Source organism: Drosophila hydei, unplaced genomic scaffold (genome assembly GCF_003285905.1).
Source record: "Drosophila hydei strain 15085-1641.00,03,60 unplaced genomic scaffold, DhydRS2 tig00000172-arrow-pilon, whole genome shotgun sequence".
NCBI classification, from domain to species: Eukaryota; Metazoa; Arthropoda; class Insecta; order Diptera; family Drosophilidae; genus Drosophila; species Drosophila hydei.
This window is the reverse complement of record NW_022045682.1, coordinates 4,101,809-4,120,318: the sequence shown is the minus strand read 5'-3', so window position 1 is coordinate 4,120,318 and position 18,510 is coordinate 4,101,809. Positions and strand designations below refer to the sequence as shown.

Genomic DNA, 18,510 nt, shown 5'->3' with positions numbered 1-18,510 from the left:
AAGTGTAAACATAGTTTTCTATGATAAATCAACTTCGCATAGATAATTCTCTGTATACGAAAATATTTCAATTAGAAAACTTCTACTCCAAAACCTTTTAGATTTGTTACAAACTTAATAACTTAGTCAATAATGCCAACTACAAGAAAAGTTCATCAGCGCAAAACAAAAAGTTCGCAAAAAGTAAATGCGTAAATGAACGGATGTGAGTGTTTGTATTTGTTAATAGCAGTAAGCTTTGGCGATCATTCATAAATTTCGTGAACTGTTTAACTTTCATTTACATGTGTGTGTGTGTGTGTGTGTGTGCGTGTGTGTGCGGGCGCGTGTATTTGACGTTTCGAACTTTTGCGTGTGCCCCCGGACCGAAGGCGAAGCCAAGACCTTGAAACCAAGACTATTTGACATGAAAGCAACACGACAAACAAAAACTGTTTGGCAAATGAGAAAATAATCAATTAAGAAAAAAACTTTGTAAAAAATCTAGAAGACTAAGGCTTTGAGTAGATCAGTTATAGGTCAACTCTGGTCAGTGTAGTCAGCCACACAGGCAGGTGGTAGGTCCATTGGCCTTGTGTTGACTTAATTCGAAGGTTGAGATCAGAATTAATCGGCAATTAGTGTGCAAAACACGTTGAACAACGCATTAAAAAATCTGGAATGTCTAGAATGTGTGTGGGGGGCCTCAAAAATTGTTGAGATTTTTTTAATATCGTGTATTTAACAAAAAATCTATAAAAATATTATGCAAAGGATATTCTGTCTAGCAAAATATTTCATTATATTTATTAATGCATAGTTAATTCTAATTAGATTATTCTATACAATTAACTGTTATAATTTATTGTGTTCCACATCTAAATAAAAGATTGCTAAAAGAATCTCTATCGAGCAAGTTTTATTGGATTCTCTCAGTAATTACCTTTGAGACCCATTTCGAATTCTATTACACGCAGTTAGCTTAGATAACTGTTATTTATGCCTCTATGCCTGCCACACAATGGCAATCAAAGTAGCTGATGGTTGGAGGTGCAAGAATTGAACTCGCTTCCAAGTGTATCCAACAGATACAATTTGCCTTAAAGGGGGGCGCCACTGCCTGCCTCAACAGAGGCGACAAACAATAAACGGAACAACAACAATAACAAGCGCAAAGCAAAGCGCAGCAGAAGAAGAATATGAAAAGGAAGAGAGAGAGAAAGAAAGAGAAGAACTAATTGCAACGACATAGTATAAAATCGATGAAGCAAAAAATATAATGAAGAACAACTACAACAGATAGCGCAGCGAAAAAAAGAAGACTGACAGAGGCCTGAGAGATGAAGGGAGGCAGAGCGAGATAGGGAAGCAAGCGAGAGAGAGAAAGAGTGCACAAAGAGAGCGAATGCGCGTTAAACAAATTGCAACAATTTTGCCATAGAGCAGAGAACTTACGCTAGAGAGCGAGAGAGGGGCAGCCTGTTGGCCGCCTGCTACACTTACACACACGCAACTCACATACGGGAGTATACAAGCAGGCACACTCACAAGCACACACAGGCAGACACGCGTAAGACGGCGAGCAACGTGGGCGCCTACAAGTGCGAAGGCGAGGGCTGCTGTGGGGAACCAACATACCAAACAAACAGTGCAAATTGCCAAAGCGAGTGAGTGAAAGAGCGATGTGCAGCAGAGAGCAAAGCAAAGCTGCTGAGAGCAAATGCCAGCGCATTGTCGGCGCGCGCTCTCTATCGCTCTCTTTGTGGAAGACAGCTGCCGGTAATCAATATTGATGATGATAGCAGAAGCAGCGACTGCGACAGCAACGGCGACAGCGACTGCGACAGCAGCCGCAACGAAGATAAAGACCAAAAGGGAAAAGGTCAAAGTGAAATGCAAAATCAAAGCGCAACAAAGCAAAATTAATTGCAATTTAATTAAACGAAATCAATGTGATGAGAGTGCAGCATAAAGAGAAGAGAGCGAGTGCCTGAGAGTCGAAGAGAGATGAGGATAGTGATGCAAAAGCAGAAAAAAATTAATGAAGAGCCGCAAAAAACGGACGAGAAGATATTGCATATCCATGAGATACGCGACATAAAAATAAGCGAAGAAAAAAAAAATTCAATTATTAAAGCAAATCAAATCAAGGAAAATCGAAATTATCAGATGGACTAAAAATAGTGATAGACCTAAATATACCCTTTCATGAAATTGCGCTGATATCAAGGCAAACGATTTGATATATATATATCACGATTGCTTTATAAATATATTAGTATATATACATATGCCGAGCTAATTCATTCATTATATAATTTTATTATAATATATAAATTCAAAGTCTATTTCCTATATTTACCATTCTATTCGAAACGATGTTTGTTTGTATATGATCCATCAATCATCCTATATAGACTCTGCACCTAATGTAAACCTTCTTTCACCTTCCAGGGTATATCACATTTGAGTTTATCAACAACAAAAAAACTTTTTGGACAGCTCCACACAGACGTGCCTCGTTGCACGCCTTATTCACATCTCCCCTAGCTCTACCCTTCTCAATCCAATTGTTAAGAATCAGAGATATATTCCATAGAGTTTTTGTCGTCTTTTGTTGCAATCGCTTGCAAAATTACAAATTGTTAAAACAAACAGTTAATCCATATATATATATATATATATATATATATATATATATATATATATATATATATATATATATATATATATATCGTATTTCTAAACAGAATTCAAACTTGAGACAGATTACAAAATAAAATAAAAAATACTTGACTTCAGCTGATGACACAGCAGAAGTCGAACAGAAGAAGCAGCAGCAGCAGGACTGTAATATGAGACTATATCGAGAGGAAATCAAGACGAGCTTGCAACTGTGCCTCATGTGGCAAGTACAATAAAAAAGTTTCATTTTGTCTGCTCCAAGGTGTATAGAAATGAAATCTAAATTATTTCTCTTTAAGAAAGTATCAAAGATGTTGAATATTATAATTGGATGGCTAATTGGAAATTCATAGAGATTCTTTTAAAGAGGAAACAATTAAAGAATATATATTTGAATTCTGAGATATACGAGTACATTAATAAATACTTGGGTTAGGAACCAGAATTTTGAATTTTTTTGTTACTAAGAGATGTTTTTGATAAGAATTTAAATATACTGAGCAACTTTAAGTTTATTTAAAAACGTGTTGCATCTAAAGATAATATTTTAGTTTTCATATATTTGATTCCCTATCGGAATAGTTTCTTGAACAAGTTGGTTTTTGCCTTTAAAATTGATTGATTATATAATATGTGATAACTATATGTGGTCTTGAAATTTAACTTTAATTTAAGATTTTAACGTATATAACAATAGCTGAATTGATTCAGAAATGAAAGCTGTACCATTACCCTGCCATATTATATTATGAGTTTCCGGTTAAAACATATCAGTGTACATACAAACATATGTATGTATGTAAATCTATGCATAAATAGTTGTGTTTGCACTCACACAGCACCCGATAATAGGGGTAGCAGGTATGGGGGAATTAATATTCCGTAATAGGCTTATCCAACTGGATATTTAGTCATCATCGACGTCTCGTATTACCTTAATTGGAATTAGACTCACTAAAGGGGTAGGGGATATATGGGAGGTTTTTTACATTGAAATTCTTTGCTCGCACAAATTTCCTTTATATTTTATTTACGGAAAATGAAGTTGAGTTCGCTGAGTGTAAACAAAGTGCAAACAGCTGATTTATTTATAAACAAAATGACTAAATTGCTTTGCCAGCTGTTTTCCAATAAGACCAATCAGAAAAAATCTATACGCATGTATGTGTGTGCGTGTGAGGAACAAAGATAGCAATAATAATGCGAAAAGGTACAAAGTGCAAAATGCTGCGAGCAACAACAACAAACGCAGCGAAAACGAAGCGAAAGTGAACGAAAACTACAACAACGCATTTAATTCTCAACACCACCAACAACAACAACAGCTGCAAGGATGGGCGGACATAGGCTGCGACGTCAACGTCGACTTCCAAACGGCGTAGCGACTCCCGCACAATCATACACACACACACACACACTAAAATCACTGGAAATTTATGTTTCATTCTTTATTATTTGTTACTTCACTTCGTTTTTGTTTTTATATTTATTTTGTACACTCAGTTGTTTATTTGTTTTTATTTTACATGTTTTTCATCTCATTTTTTGGATCTTTTCACATCGATTTGTTGCACTGTGCAGCTGGCGACTGCGCCGCTACGTCGCTGCTTGCGACGACTTTTGCAAAACTAAATGAACTTACAAATTCGTATTTAGTTTAATTTAAGCCCGTTTCATTTATTTTATTTTGTATGCACTTCAATTCAACGAAATTTTAACACAAACTGAACGCGACAAAAAGAAATATGTTGAATTTTCTTCGTTTTGCAACTAAAATATAAAGCAACAAAAAAATCGGACAAAAGGAATAAACTTTGACGTGAGCGAGACTATGAGAGACCGCCGCTGAGAGAGCGCCACACACCAGCGCGTGTGAGAGAGGGGCAGAAAAAAGAGAGGGCGAGAGCATTAAGTAAACGAATCTTGGCATGGCAGATTTGCAAAAAAAATTATTTTTTTTTTGCAAAAAAGAAGAGTCGAAAAGGCCAAGCCACTTTAAACAGCAACAACGACAACAACAATCAGGGGTATTAAACGTCGGTAAATGGCTACCAAAAAAACTTTTGAGTTTTTTTCTCTCCACTACACACACACATGGATATGCATGTGTGTACATGCACACACATTCGTCGGCGTCCACACACACGCATATATATAGATTTATATATTTGTTAACTGCTTAACACTTGTATTTGTTGTTGTTTCTTTTTTGGGTAAATTATTCACATTTTCAGCGCAAATGTTGCATTGCTGACTATTTGTGCCCGTTTCTTATTCAATTTGCACGCACACACACACAGACACGAAATGTAGAGAGACACGCACACACACACTCATGCACTCACTTTACACATTTTTTTTGTTATACGTTTCGGCGCTGCGTTGTTTTGTGTGCGAATTGATATTGCATTTTGTGCTTAGCTTTTGGCTTGACATTTACTTATTTATGCTTGCGCTTGCGGTATTTGTTGCTATTTTCAATTACAAACTTTTCACCTTGAAATTTTTACAGCAGGCTCCGAACGGTCGACAGATTGTGGCGGTCGGGCGATAGGCGCTCGGTACGTTGCAACACTGACTCGTGCAGTGTGACCTGCAAGGCGATACTACCAAATTGCCGAGTTGTATGCAAAATCAAATGTCCGAAAATACCGCAGCACAGTGAATATTGCAAGTTTTGCAACACTACTAGTTGGTATTTACTTAATATTGTTATTTATTTATCTATTGAAATTTGTGAAAGTAATTATTATCTAATTTATTGTTATAGTGATATTTTAGTATTTAAATATTTTTAAGTCTCGTATAAGTAGAATTTTAGTTTAATGTGTTCATCGGGCGTTCGAGAGATTAGATATATATCAAGATAATTTTGCTTAACGAATTGACAAACAAATTTAATCTCACTGTATAACTATTTTGGGTCCCATTAATGCTGGATTGTATATATTTTCATTTATGAGCATAAAGTTCTTATACTACAAAAATTTGAAATTGGTAATAGTTGTGCGGCCTATCGATATGTATTACACCACGAACTTTCGTTAAAAAAAAACACTAGCGTTCTTTTAACAGAACCGTTTTTCAGCTGTTCTCGTGCGTTCGGCACGCTCAACAGTTGAGCATCACGCTGGCTATGAAGGCGGTAATGATCTAAATTTGTAGTTGATTGAAAGACTTGCCATTCAGCAAGATTCAATGTATAATGCTTTTTTTATTTCATTGTAAGAAATAAGTTAAGTTACTTGCAATACAATACTTTATCGAATCGCATTTAAGTACCTATTTGCAAATAAATCACGCTAATGATCGACTATGTTCAACCCCAGTTGAGCGTCTACGTTGGAACGTGTTTTGGATTAGAATTAAGCCCATATAATAACAATTCCTTTGAACTATTGCAGCAGCCGCTGCTCCCCCTCCCACGTGCATTTCAACTGCAACGCAAAAAGCTGACCAAAAACCTGCCTCGGGGTCGAGTCTCGTGTCGGACATGTTTTTCTGCGTAATTAGTGCTGCACCCTTCCCCCAAACACTGCTGCTCTGGCTACTTCTCCCTCTTCCCTTCTCACTAACGTAATTCGCATCCCTGCTCGAACTCAGCGAAGCGTTTGCTTCGGCGATTCCCGTTACTTATTTCTTGTTTCGCATTTTTGCTTTCTTTAACAATTTCCATTTGATTGCATTTCGACGCCGGTACGCAAACACACACAGCATTCATTAGGGTGACCAGCGTCCAGTTTGGGCCTGAGCTTAACTGTCATTTCCATAAAATCGCACTGCCTGGCAATCATACACATACACGCACTTCCATTCTCACTCTTGCACACACACATACACAATACCCCTCACACTCTTTGAGCGACGTATGCAAAACTTTCTCTTTGCATTTGAATTCCTCCACTTTTTTGTTTGCTCTATTTCCCTCTCTCTTGCTTACGGTCTCTCTCTGCTTGCCCATAATTATGAAGATGAATGTTCTTATTGCTTTTATATCCCTTGTATGCGTGTATGTGGATTTGTAAGCCTGTGTGTGTGTCTCGTTGCCCACATTCTCTATTAATAATGCCTTCGGTCACACTCTGCATACATGCGCTGAAATTTGTTGCTCCTTCCTCCCATTTGGAGCACTAAAACTTTGCCAACCCACAGTGAGGCAACATTGATTGAAAAGATAATGAAAATAAGAATAGTAATATTGATAATCATTTGTATAACAATAAAAATATGAACGAAAATAATTATTATAATGTTAATATAAAACATTTCCAATAATTGCATTTTTACAAGAAATATTTTATGTTAAAAGAAATAAGTGTTAACTAAATATTTAAAACTGAAAATAATGAATTAATGATGTGATAAATAATTTAAAGAAATAATTGGTGAATAATATAATAGTTACTATAATTAACTAAGTATAAACTCTTGGAAATGATAAAAAATACAACTATTATATTAGATGTGGAATACAAGTAATTTTGTTCTACTTTTTTTTTTATTTATTTCTCTCTATTTGACTAGACTTAAGACTTTAAGATTAATCAACATTTTCAACACTTTAGTCCCACTGTGCAATGGTTAAGTTCTGCTTTGCGCGTGCAACTAGCGCGTTCTACAGCTTCTTTTTCTTCTTCGTCTTAGCACGCGTCGTTGGGCCGTCGCCGCAGCAGCAATAATAAAGGAAAATCCGACAGGATGCTAATGCGTATTTAGTTATTTAGTTTATGTGTGTGTGTGGAAGTGTGTGTGAGTGTGTGTGTGTGTGAATGTGTGCAAGGGAGGACTCGATTGAGGATTCGAAGCGTTTGTTTGTTTTATGCGCTGCTTCAGATACATTTGAATGTGTGTAGTGTGTGTGTGTGCGTGGGTGTCTGTGTAGATGTGTGAGGTATTAGCTCTCCCTTTGAATATTTGCATATTATCGATTTTTGTTTGGAAAAGCCATTAAATTTACACATCTTAGTTCGAGTTCGTTCCAATAAGAAGAAACAAGATAATGTGGATAGTCGAACTAGAACAGTAAAATTTGCCTAAGGCAGACCCTTACTTATGTAGGCTGTAAAACAAACATTACTAAAAAATTAAATTTCGAAAATTTTCTCTAAACTCTTACCGAAGAGTCCAGGAGACTTTTAAATTTTTTTAAACTTTTCCAAATTTTAAAATTTGTTTAGCTAAAATATTACAAAATTGTATTATTTTAATTTTTTTATTGGAAATATTTTCTGGACCGAAAAAAAAAATTATAAAAAAAATTTCTTAGATCCTTTTGTCTTTTCTTATTGTCACATACAGCTCAAATAAATTTTACAGGGCATCTCTGTCACTTAAGTTGAGCTCTCCGGCGACCTTCTAAGTTTTCCATATAATAAATACTTAGTATAAACGATTGCCACGATTTAAGTAGCTTTTAAGCTTAACAAGCGAACGAAATGAAAAACTGAACTAAACAATTCGATTTGTGAGCTGCTCGAAATTCGACACGAAACGTGGCCAAAAGCGCCTGAGAGCCAAATTGAGTTCAAGCACATAGAAATGGCCCAGGCGCAGTCGACAGGACCTAAGCGGATTTCAACAATTTAAATAGAATTTTGTATTTTTATTTCTTCTCTTTTCTTGTTTTTTTTTTGTTGTTAGAGGGCAAAATGTCAAAGATGAAACGACACGGGTCCAATTAGATTTGGCCAGGCACGCGAACCACCCTACAACCACCGCCCACCCATCCGTTTGCCTTCATAAAGTGCGTGGGATTTTTGAACAGTTGGCAAAAGCAAAAACATGCTCAAAGCATGGGCCACAGGAATTATGAAACATAATGAACTGAAAATCGAATTGGAATCGAACTTGGCCTCAACTGCGCCTGGGGGAACAATTACGCAGGAGCAAGACCAGGCGAACTGCAAGAAATACAGCCTAAGTCGTCGATATGTGGCACAATTTTCACAAGTTCAATACTGCAGGAGAGCGTAGAAGAGTCGTAACTATAACTGAAGAGTTTGCGTTTATTATAATAATGACTTTTTGAAAGAATTGAAATACTAGCACTGCATATGTCTATATATATCTACAGTCTTCTTAAGTATAATAAGTTATATAAGTAAGTATAAGTTAATTTATATATATAAGTATAATAAGTTATATATATATACTTTAGTAATAGTATAACTACAGCTACATTTGATGCTTCATTACCGTGCTATATAAGACCAAAATTTACTATATGTAGCATATAATATATCCCTATATACTTTATACTATATAATAGTATATACTTCTGTGAATTTCTATATATATAATTCTAATATATAATAATATATAATTCTATGAATTTTTTATACCACCTGCTATACTATATATATACTATACTATGTTACTATTTAATATATGGGTAAGAATTATATTGTGAGTCTAACACTCTATACATATCATACTAAACTCTACTGTTATACAGTTTACAATACTTATTTGTGCATAGAATAGATTTCTTTAGTATATCATATTGTTGACATAGGAACTATCAATCAAAACTAAATAATTGCCTGAGAAACCTTAAGAAACATTGTTAAGAATGAATGATGGAAGGATATGTATATATAGTATATTCTTTACATTTAAGCCAGAGATTAACAGATAGAAGAAGCTTAACAGCTTTTAAAATATCTTAATAAAAAAACTATATTTATATATATATAAACTCAATCACTTTATAAAGCATAGTTCGAAAATTGATCTATATTTTCTATGTTTTGCCATTCTCAAAACTCTAAGGCAGATCCCATCTTAAGGCCATCGCTGTAAAGTTGATATTGCAACAATTTATGACAGTCAAACTATGTATATAAAACTTATGCGCAACCAGAAAATATATCTAAATATTATTGTATATACAGTATAATCAAATATTGACATAGGAATCTTTGTAGGAAATTCTTGTAAATTTAAATTTTTTTTTAAATTTACGTCGTAGAAAAAGAAGGGGAAATTTGTGCAAAATTGACTTAAAGCTACAGATTTAGATATAGATAGAGAAAATGCATCGCTGGTTCTTTGCCAATGAACGAGAGTACTGCCAAGTGCGTGGCATTGATGATGCATCGGCTTTTGATGCGAATAGCGATAAAGCTGAGCCAGAAATCGTCTATACGGATTGGCCGTTCTGCGTGACAACGGCGAAGCCGCTGCAGGGCAATGAATATCTGGCGATAACGGGAAATTGCGATGTGTTGGGCAATTGGCAGCCCAAGAGCGTACACATAATGCAAGCTTCCGACTGCAAGTGTCAATGCGCCTGCCAATGCATCAAGTTCGAGGCGACGGTGCGAATTCCGCGCAACAAGGACATCGAATATCGCTACTGCATCGTTGGCTACGACCCGTTGGCGGACAATGTGATCATACGCTTCTGGGAAGTGATGGAACACCCGCGAATAATACGAATGTGTCACAATATGTTAAGGCACTGCGAAGTCTTTGGCAAGATCGATAGGAACGCCACCGATATCAATGTGGATCGTGGCTGGGCCACAACGGAGACTATCGTCCAGTTCAGGATCTTCAATGCGCCATTCTTGTGGCTGAAGCAAGCGCCTCGACTGCTCTATATCTATATACAGCCGATGTTTGAGACGCCGCCAGAGCGCTGTCTGGGTCGGACCATGGACCCAGTGCGATTGACCATGCCCATCACGTGTCGACGCTCGACAATAAATCAACAAAATTTGCAAATGGCCTTCACGGAGGTTGCCAATCTCAATTTCTCCGAAAGCCTGCACATGCAGCCGAAGCAAGGGGTTCGCTGTGGACCGCATGATCTGCAGATGTATCATTTCTCGCTGGCCCATCCGCTGGAGACGCTCTACCGACTCGATCTATACACGTATGCCCACAAGGCAGCCCCCGATGAGCCCTCCTATCACTATGGCTATGGCTTCGTACAGCCAACGGACCTGCACGGTTCGGAGGGCTGGCTGCGCATCAATATCAATTGTGCGTCCACGCATCGACCTTTGATCGAAATGAGTTTGACGTATTTGATCATCAGGCCGTTGGAGAGCATCAGGTGTGATCTTAGCGTCACCTACGAACGTTTCTGGAGCGAAAAGCATTTGCCCATGGAGATCGGGCATCGCGGCACTGGCAATACGTATCGCTTGGGCGATGATGTTTATCGCGAAAACACTATGTTTGCCTTCAATCGTGCTGCTGTACATAATGCCGATATGATTGAGGTGGATGTGATGCTAACGAAGGACGCTCAGGTTGTGATCTATCATGACTTTGTACTGAAATTTGCCCTCTGCTCGGCGTGGTGTGTGGAAAAGCTGCTGACCGAATACGATGTGATGATCTGTCCGTTTGAGCACTTCAGTCGGAATCGCCTTTTGGCTATGGGCGGCCGGAAGCGAGGCGATTCGATTTTAGTGCCCGTCGAATCCTTTTGCTACGACGAACTGCAATTGGTTCAGCCCTTACGTTACGTCTCGGCCAGCGGCTGCTCCACCGTTTGCGAGCGACATCTGTTGAATCAGAAGCCCTTTCCGCTGCTCCGCGACGTCTTCAATAAGGATATGTTGTCGCTGCCCCCGAACGTGGGCATCAATATCGAAGTGAAGTGGCCGCAACAGGATACCAAAGGTTGCTGGCAGCGGCACAGCTCGAAGCCGAAGTTCGATCGCAATTTCTATGTGGACAAAGTGATCGAAGTGGTATTTCGCTACGCGGGCAATCGTCGCGTCATGTTCTCCAGCTTCGATGCGGACATTTGCATTATGCTGCGCTATAAACAGAACTTCTATCCTGTTCTGCTGATGGTGCAGGCTGCGGAGTTACCCGTGCAGTTCGCCGATCAGCGTGTCAATAACATGGAGAACGCCGCCTTTCTGGCCAGCATTATGGAATTCTTCGGTATGAATTTCTATACGAGCACCTTGTTCAAGCAGCCGCTTATATTGGGCCACATTAAGGAGTTGCACATGCAGGGCATTGTCTGGGGCTCAGAGACGACCGATGCCAAGATCAGGGATAAGCTAAAGAGATATGGGGCAGTTGGTGTTACTTACGATCGCATCGATCAGCAAAATCAGGTTGGCGAGGAGCTGCGAGGCTATGTCTACTGCATCGATTCGATAGCGACGCGGAATCATGTGAAAAATTTGCTCGAATCCGAAAAGCTGATCAAGTGTGCAAAGGGCTAGAAAGACATAGAGAGAGAGCGAGAAAGTGCAAGAGAGTGTGCGAAAGAGAGAGGCAGAAATCGTTTCTATTTTTATCAATCGAGTTTTTTTAACAAAGGCAACAGCGTATGTATGTTTTATGAGAATCAAATTATTTTAAGTTAAATATATATTTGATATTTCTAAGGTAGTTAAAGCCTTTGCTGAAAAATATATCTGATATGAACTGGCTTTTGAGGAATTCTACTGTCAAATATTAATCAACTTAAACTTTCAAATTATAAACTAAATAAGATTTGAGCAGAACTTAGCTAAAAATGTGGCTGATTAAGCTATACTATTTTCGATAGCCATATTTCAACAGCTGTTTGAGTTATCGATAACTTTTAACTGTTGCTTAAATCAATAAATCCAACCACTTGGTATCGATACTTGGTGTCGATACTTCGTATCGATATTTGGTAACGAAACTTGGTATCGATATTTGGTATCGATACTTGGTATTAATACTTGGTATCGATACTTAGTATCGATGCTTTGTATATATACTTGGTAACGATACCTTGTATCGATACGTGGTATCGAAACTTTGTATCGATACGTGGTATCGAAACTTTGTATCGATACGTTGTATCGAAACTTTTTATCGATACATGGCATCGAAACTTGGTATCGATACTTGGTATCGATACATGGTATCGCAACTTGGTATCGATACTTGGTATCGAAACTTGGTATCAACACTTGGCAATATTTCAACAGCTGTTTGAGTTATCGATAACTTTTAACTGTTGCTTAAATCAATAAATCCAACCATTTGATAATGCAGCAAAAGACGAAAAGATTTCAAAGTTTTTACTGAAATTTTGGTTAAAATATGTAGACATAATGTGCATTATGATAGAACAGATTTATTTTTTATTACGCCTAACATGATTTTAAGTACTTGAACTAAAGTGTTTTGTATCTGACACCACACATTCAGCTGAAGATTTGTTTGAAGTGATGGAAGAACAATGAATAAGCAAAGTTTGCAGTTGTAATCTTTACTGAAGACGCTCTAGAAAATCTTTAAATGTCGAAATATCGAAATGACTGACATGAACCTTATACTTGAAGCTCTTATAGTAAAGTCAACTATTTCCATGATCTGATATAGTAATGCCTAATGGCGTGATTGTAGCTTCAAAGTAAAACCTGAAATAATTTAAGCACTGAACTTCTTTCTTGTTTTATTTTAATTTCTTTTCCTGTGGCTCTTAGTTTATCAACGATACGATTTAGCTGATTTCACATTTCTGATTATTATTGATAGCATTATTAATTATTCTATATATTAGCCAAGATTTTGTGCTTCATCACAAAGTTCTTAGTGTTGTTAAAATAAATTTTATACTAAATAAAATTTCTTGAGCTAAAAGTTGTAAATTTCCCTTGCTCAATTCCAATTAATTACAATTAAGTACTTCAGCTCGAGCCACGCCCATTGCATTTAACAGTATATCAAAGCAGAGGCTTTTCACGTAACCACCCCGTTTGATATCATAAGTGTCATCATCACACACACACACACACACACACACACACACAGTCGTACAGTGGAACGTGTTAAAGTCATAAAACACATTAAATCCAATCGAATAATCGAAATGTCACATTAGTTTCTAAAATATGGCCGGACAGCACGTAAGAAAGTATGTGTTACCCCCGTCTTCACCAACTCCACCTAAGCCTCCCCCAGCCCCCTTTAACGAGCACACAAATGTGCCCAAAAAACAAGCCAAAAAACAGGCGAAAAAAACTCTTTGGTAACAGCTTTTGGCCTGCGATTTGTTCCCATTTCTTTCCTGCTTTCTATTGGCTTGCATTTTCCATTCCGTTTTCCAGCTCTCAAGCAACAGCCTTTGCCTCATTCTCTTTTCCTTTGGCGTCCTGTGGGTATAATTTTAATGGTCAAATCGCTTTTGGGGATTGGCTTCGTTGTTTTTTGTCTGTCCATTTCTGGTTTTTTTTTTGCTCTCTCGAAATGGAAATTGCTTTGCACGTCTCGACGACCTGCGCCATGGAAATTGGCATTGAAAACGCATAAAAATAAACATTTCGCTTTTACAAATTCCGATTTTCTGTCTGTCTCTGCGCCAAGATTTATGCTCAGCGCACAGCTCCTGAGGGCTAAGATCTTATGTTTTTGCCAACATTCTTATTTTTTTGTATAGTCAGAGCGCAAGACAATTGCCAACTTGGGAATATTGTAATATTTTTATATGTTTTGTATTAAGCACATAAATCTGGCATAATTTTAATGTTAAAGATTGCTTAACTTTTTAATAAACACGCGCTGAGGACTATTTTGAGATCTGTTCTGATAGAAAATAATTTTGAAATATTTCTTATCTATCAAATTTCTATGCACTAATTTTTGCAGCTTACAAATTTGAAGAGCAGGCAAAAACACTAATTGAAATAAGTTTTTTAAAAGTTTCTGGAGAGCATTAAGAAAGGTCTTCGAATTTCATTATCATTATTAACTGAGCGCATTATTCATCATATAAATATAAATCATATAAATCATAGTAAGTCAGAGATCAAAGTAAATTGGAGCTTTTGTAGAGTTCATGGAGGACTATTTCTAATGATCGATTTTTATCGATAAACTTTAATGACACAAGTATAGATATTTAAGATTTATATAATATTTAGTTTTTTAGTTTTAGATTTAGTTGCGCTTAGACAAACGGCTAGATCGATTAAGCTCATAGTCTTCATCAAGAATATATATAACACCTAAGCCTGCTTCGGGTTTAATCAGAAGAGAGTTCTACCAAAGTACAAATTTTAAATAATATATACTATGTGTATCTATGTATCTATGTGTAGTCTATGGATCTACGTGACGTTTTAATTTAAATTTTGAAATATATTTATTTTCCTATTACTCAGATGTTTATCTTCCACTTTTTCTTTTGCCTTTCTTCTTATCTAAAAATACCAAATATTTTAGTTAATTACATATACTGTCTAAGCATTCTATAAATGTTTTTCCGACACCAAAATACATATTTAAACTATATATAATAAATTTAATTGATCTACCTTAAAGCACACGAGTTACAGCTATATACAAAGCAAATATCTGAAAGAAATTTGCCTAAAGCTCTTCAAAATCGCGTAACTTTAACATGGAGCAGCTCCCCAGCTACTGCAAGCTTCCCCATAAACATTCATTTTCACTTCACTTTAGTTGGCAACTCTGGCAGGAGAAGCGAGCTGGAGTGAGGAGGCTTGGCAACACTGTAGCTGTAACTGTAGCTGTAACTTTAACTCATTTGTATGCCAAACAGCAACTGAACTAAAAGTTCCTTTTTTCTCTTGGATTTCTCTTGCACTTATTACTTATTACTGGACACACACGCAGAGCAGCGCGAGCAGGAGCAGAGGGGGAAAAACCCTAGACATGTGAGACATGGAAATTCATCATCAAAAATGAATAATGTCTACACTTAATGCGACTATGGCCAAGCCACCCCCAAAAAGATTGGACTCTGAATACTCTGGACATTCAGGATAAGCGGCAACAGCAACAGCATCGAATCGCACCCCGAACCCAATTTGCACCCCATCAAAAAGGCGGGCGTGAAGCCAACTGGGTAGGGGGCCAGCTGCCTGAAAGACAGCTGAGTTTGGAAGGGGCTTTCGCTTCTACTTTCGACACTGCGCAGAAAGGTTGCTTGAATATTAATTGTAAATATCTAGACTCCGTAGAGTGTGTGGCGAGAGCAACGAAACAAATGTGCAAACTTAGAAATGCAGGCGACGTGCAAGGACATGTCCACAAGCCCAGCCAAGCAGCCACAGGACATGCAGTGTGAGCTGGGGCAACTTGTCGGGCTCTAATAGATTTCTGTGCTAGCTGAAGATAAAGCTGAAGAGAGGAAGCTGTCAAAAAAGCAAGCCGAACCCCAAATGCAAAGGTAAAGGGATTATTGAGTGCGCTACTCGAGGGCTATGGCAAAATAATGTTAGAATAAAAACTATTCACATATATCAATATATATATATATATATATATATATATATATATATATATGTATAAGAGTGTCTACTTTTAAATTAGTTAGTAAATGGGTTATAATTGAAAGTTACTTAGAAGTGTTCCATTTGCAGCTGTGCAAAATGTGTGCAAAACGAATTGATTGAAACTTTTCTTGCTTAAATTCGATCAGACTTGAACTAAATTTGAAAGATCTGGAGTGTTGAGTACCTGTTGGAAAATGAGTTTCTAAAATGTTCTGAACATAGTTTGACGAGATTTTACTTTATAATATTTTTGATAACGTCATAAAGATTGCTTAAAAAATAATTTTAAAATTAAAACTCTTTTTTAATGTGGATATAATTACAATTAAGATTACCTGTCTTAAAGTTCAAGCAGAAACAGTTTTCAAAAGTAAAGAAAACTCTTATGTATATCTTTTACTTTCGATAATTTCTTAAATTCAATAAATGTGGAGTTATTTACGTCTTTCTTTCTATCTCTCTCTAGATAGATAATAGATAATTAATAATTATAATGCAAATATATTTTATAGATAATTAATAATATATAGATAATTAATAATTATAATGCAAATATATTTTATTCCGTTTTTATATTTTATATAAGTAATATCATAGGCAGACAGTAGCATGTGTGTCATACTCAATACATATACACTATACAGTATTTAAATTCAAGATCAAGACTATGAGCTGAGTCAATTTAGCCATGTTCGCATGCCCGTTTGTGTGTCTGCCCAACTAACAGTCCGTCTGTTCGCAGTGATCTCGTAGATTACATCTATATACAGCAAAAATTTGTAATTTTCAATGCATATTCCTTCATACCATGCAGGCTTGTCCTTTTTTTCCATAGTTCATCTCATTTTTTTTCATCCAGACATTGATTTAGTTTGTTAAGCTGAGATTCAAAGCCACAAAACCTAGAGACTTGAAATGTTTGGCATATCTTCTAGACGTACGCTCTCGTCTAGAGCACTCTTACTACTGTTACTTCAAGTCAACTAAAAACTGAAATATTATATATTTTTATGAAACGTATATAAAAATAGATAATTTTCCAGTTTTTAGTTGATTTGATTTACATAGCAACTGCAGCTGATCTTCTCTGATTCATGATTCATGACTTATATCTTTCTATTCATATTTCCTAGTCAAACGTGTTCAGTTACTACCAAAGCAAACACATATGCTCAATAATTCTTGTAGCGCATCTGCTGTCTGGAAGTCAGCCCAAAAGGCAGCAAAAGATTTTGTTCACTTATGACCATTGCCACGACCTTAACCCACGCATATCAATAGAATGTGTGTGCGAGGGGTTCATCAATTGAAGCCCCGCTAAAAACCACATCTCCGGCTGGATTTAGAAGTTATCTATTTACTAAATAGTTGCCCTTCTGTTAGCCAATCACAAATTTAATGAGCTTTGAAATTGTTTTTTGTGGCTAATTTAGTTTGAAATCGAAGAACGAAATCGAAATCGAAATCGAAAACGAATAGCGGCCCCAATTGCGCTGTTCTTACTCGGCTGTTATTTTTTTTCTCTTGTCGTAATGCCTACAATAAATAATGTGCAATTAATATGTAACACGTTAGTCGGTTCAACTCTAGTTAATGGCCTCCACTGGCTGGCCATTTGTCAATTTTGATGGGCGTGTGAATGCCATAAAAAAGCGCAATGTCTACCAAAAAATAGGCTGAGTAGGACAGAGCTAAGACGACGGGTAGCTACACTATAATTAGAGTTAGGGACTTTTGAAGTTTTCCCAGAAAACATTTAAAAATCTTTGAATATATATTTTTGGTAATTATATATACCAAAATTATGTATGGTTTATATGAACTTTTATGAGAAGGGAAAAGCAGTTTGTTAGAGTAAAGTTTGCTTATACAGAATTAGCTTCTTCAATAAGAAAATAGTCTTGAGTCTTGAGACATCAAAAGTCTTGATAAAACCTGAATTAATTCTTTATTTTTTTATTATTATAATAGATGTTATAAAAGGCGTACGGAAGTTTGCTGTGTGAAGAAAACTTTTAAGATTAAAAAAGGTGAGAAAGTTAAGCTGCTTGCCCTTGCAGATCTAGCATCAAAGCATCAGAAAGTAAACCGGATTTTTATATATATATTTGCATGTTCTCTTATATATATATTCAAAGTTTCACTTTAAAGATTCTTCATTAACTTTCAACTCACTCTTACGGCATGCCTGGAAAACATTTCAAATTTATGCCTAGATTTGCCTATAATTTTGCCAAATCTCTATGACTCTGGCACTTACAGGGTATAGAAAAAAGGGCTTACATCTAAAAATAAACCTCTGTATAAATCACCATTAAAAAAACGAAACTCGTTTCGGCCAATTCCATTCCACTTGCCTCGCTCCGGCCGTGTCACATAAAATAAAATTAACTTAAAAAGCAAATTCACGAGAGATATTTTATGTGTCCGCTGCGCAGCTCATAATTCAGGGCGTTAATCCTTTAAATAGGACATTCATGTTATCCTCGTCGCAATGCTGACCATTAAAATAAAATTTATATCAATAAAATTTAATGCCAACAACAACAAAAAACCAGAAACTGCCTCGAATTGTCCTTCATATTGATATTTA

At 36.5% G+C, this 18,510-nt stretch overlaps 1 protein-coding gene across 1 annotated transcript; it reads left to right on the top strand.

The window, feature by feature from the left end:
• Positions 1-9,671: 9,671 nt before the first annotated feature.
• LOC111595869 (glycerophosphocholine phosphodiesterase GPCPD1) lies at positions 9,672-12,066 on the top strand. The gene has a single exon (XM_023309786.2). The coding sequence runs from the start codon at positions 9,699-9,701 to the stop codon at positions 11,859-11,861; it is 2,163 nt and encodes a 720-aa protein (XP_023165554.2). The 5' UTR covers positions 9,672-9,698; the 3' UTR covers positions 11,862-12,066.
• The last annotated feature ends 6,444 nt before the right edge of the window (positions 12,067-18,510 follow it).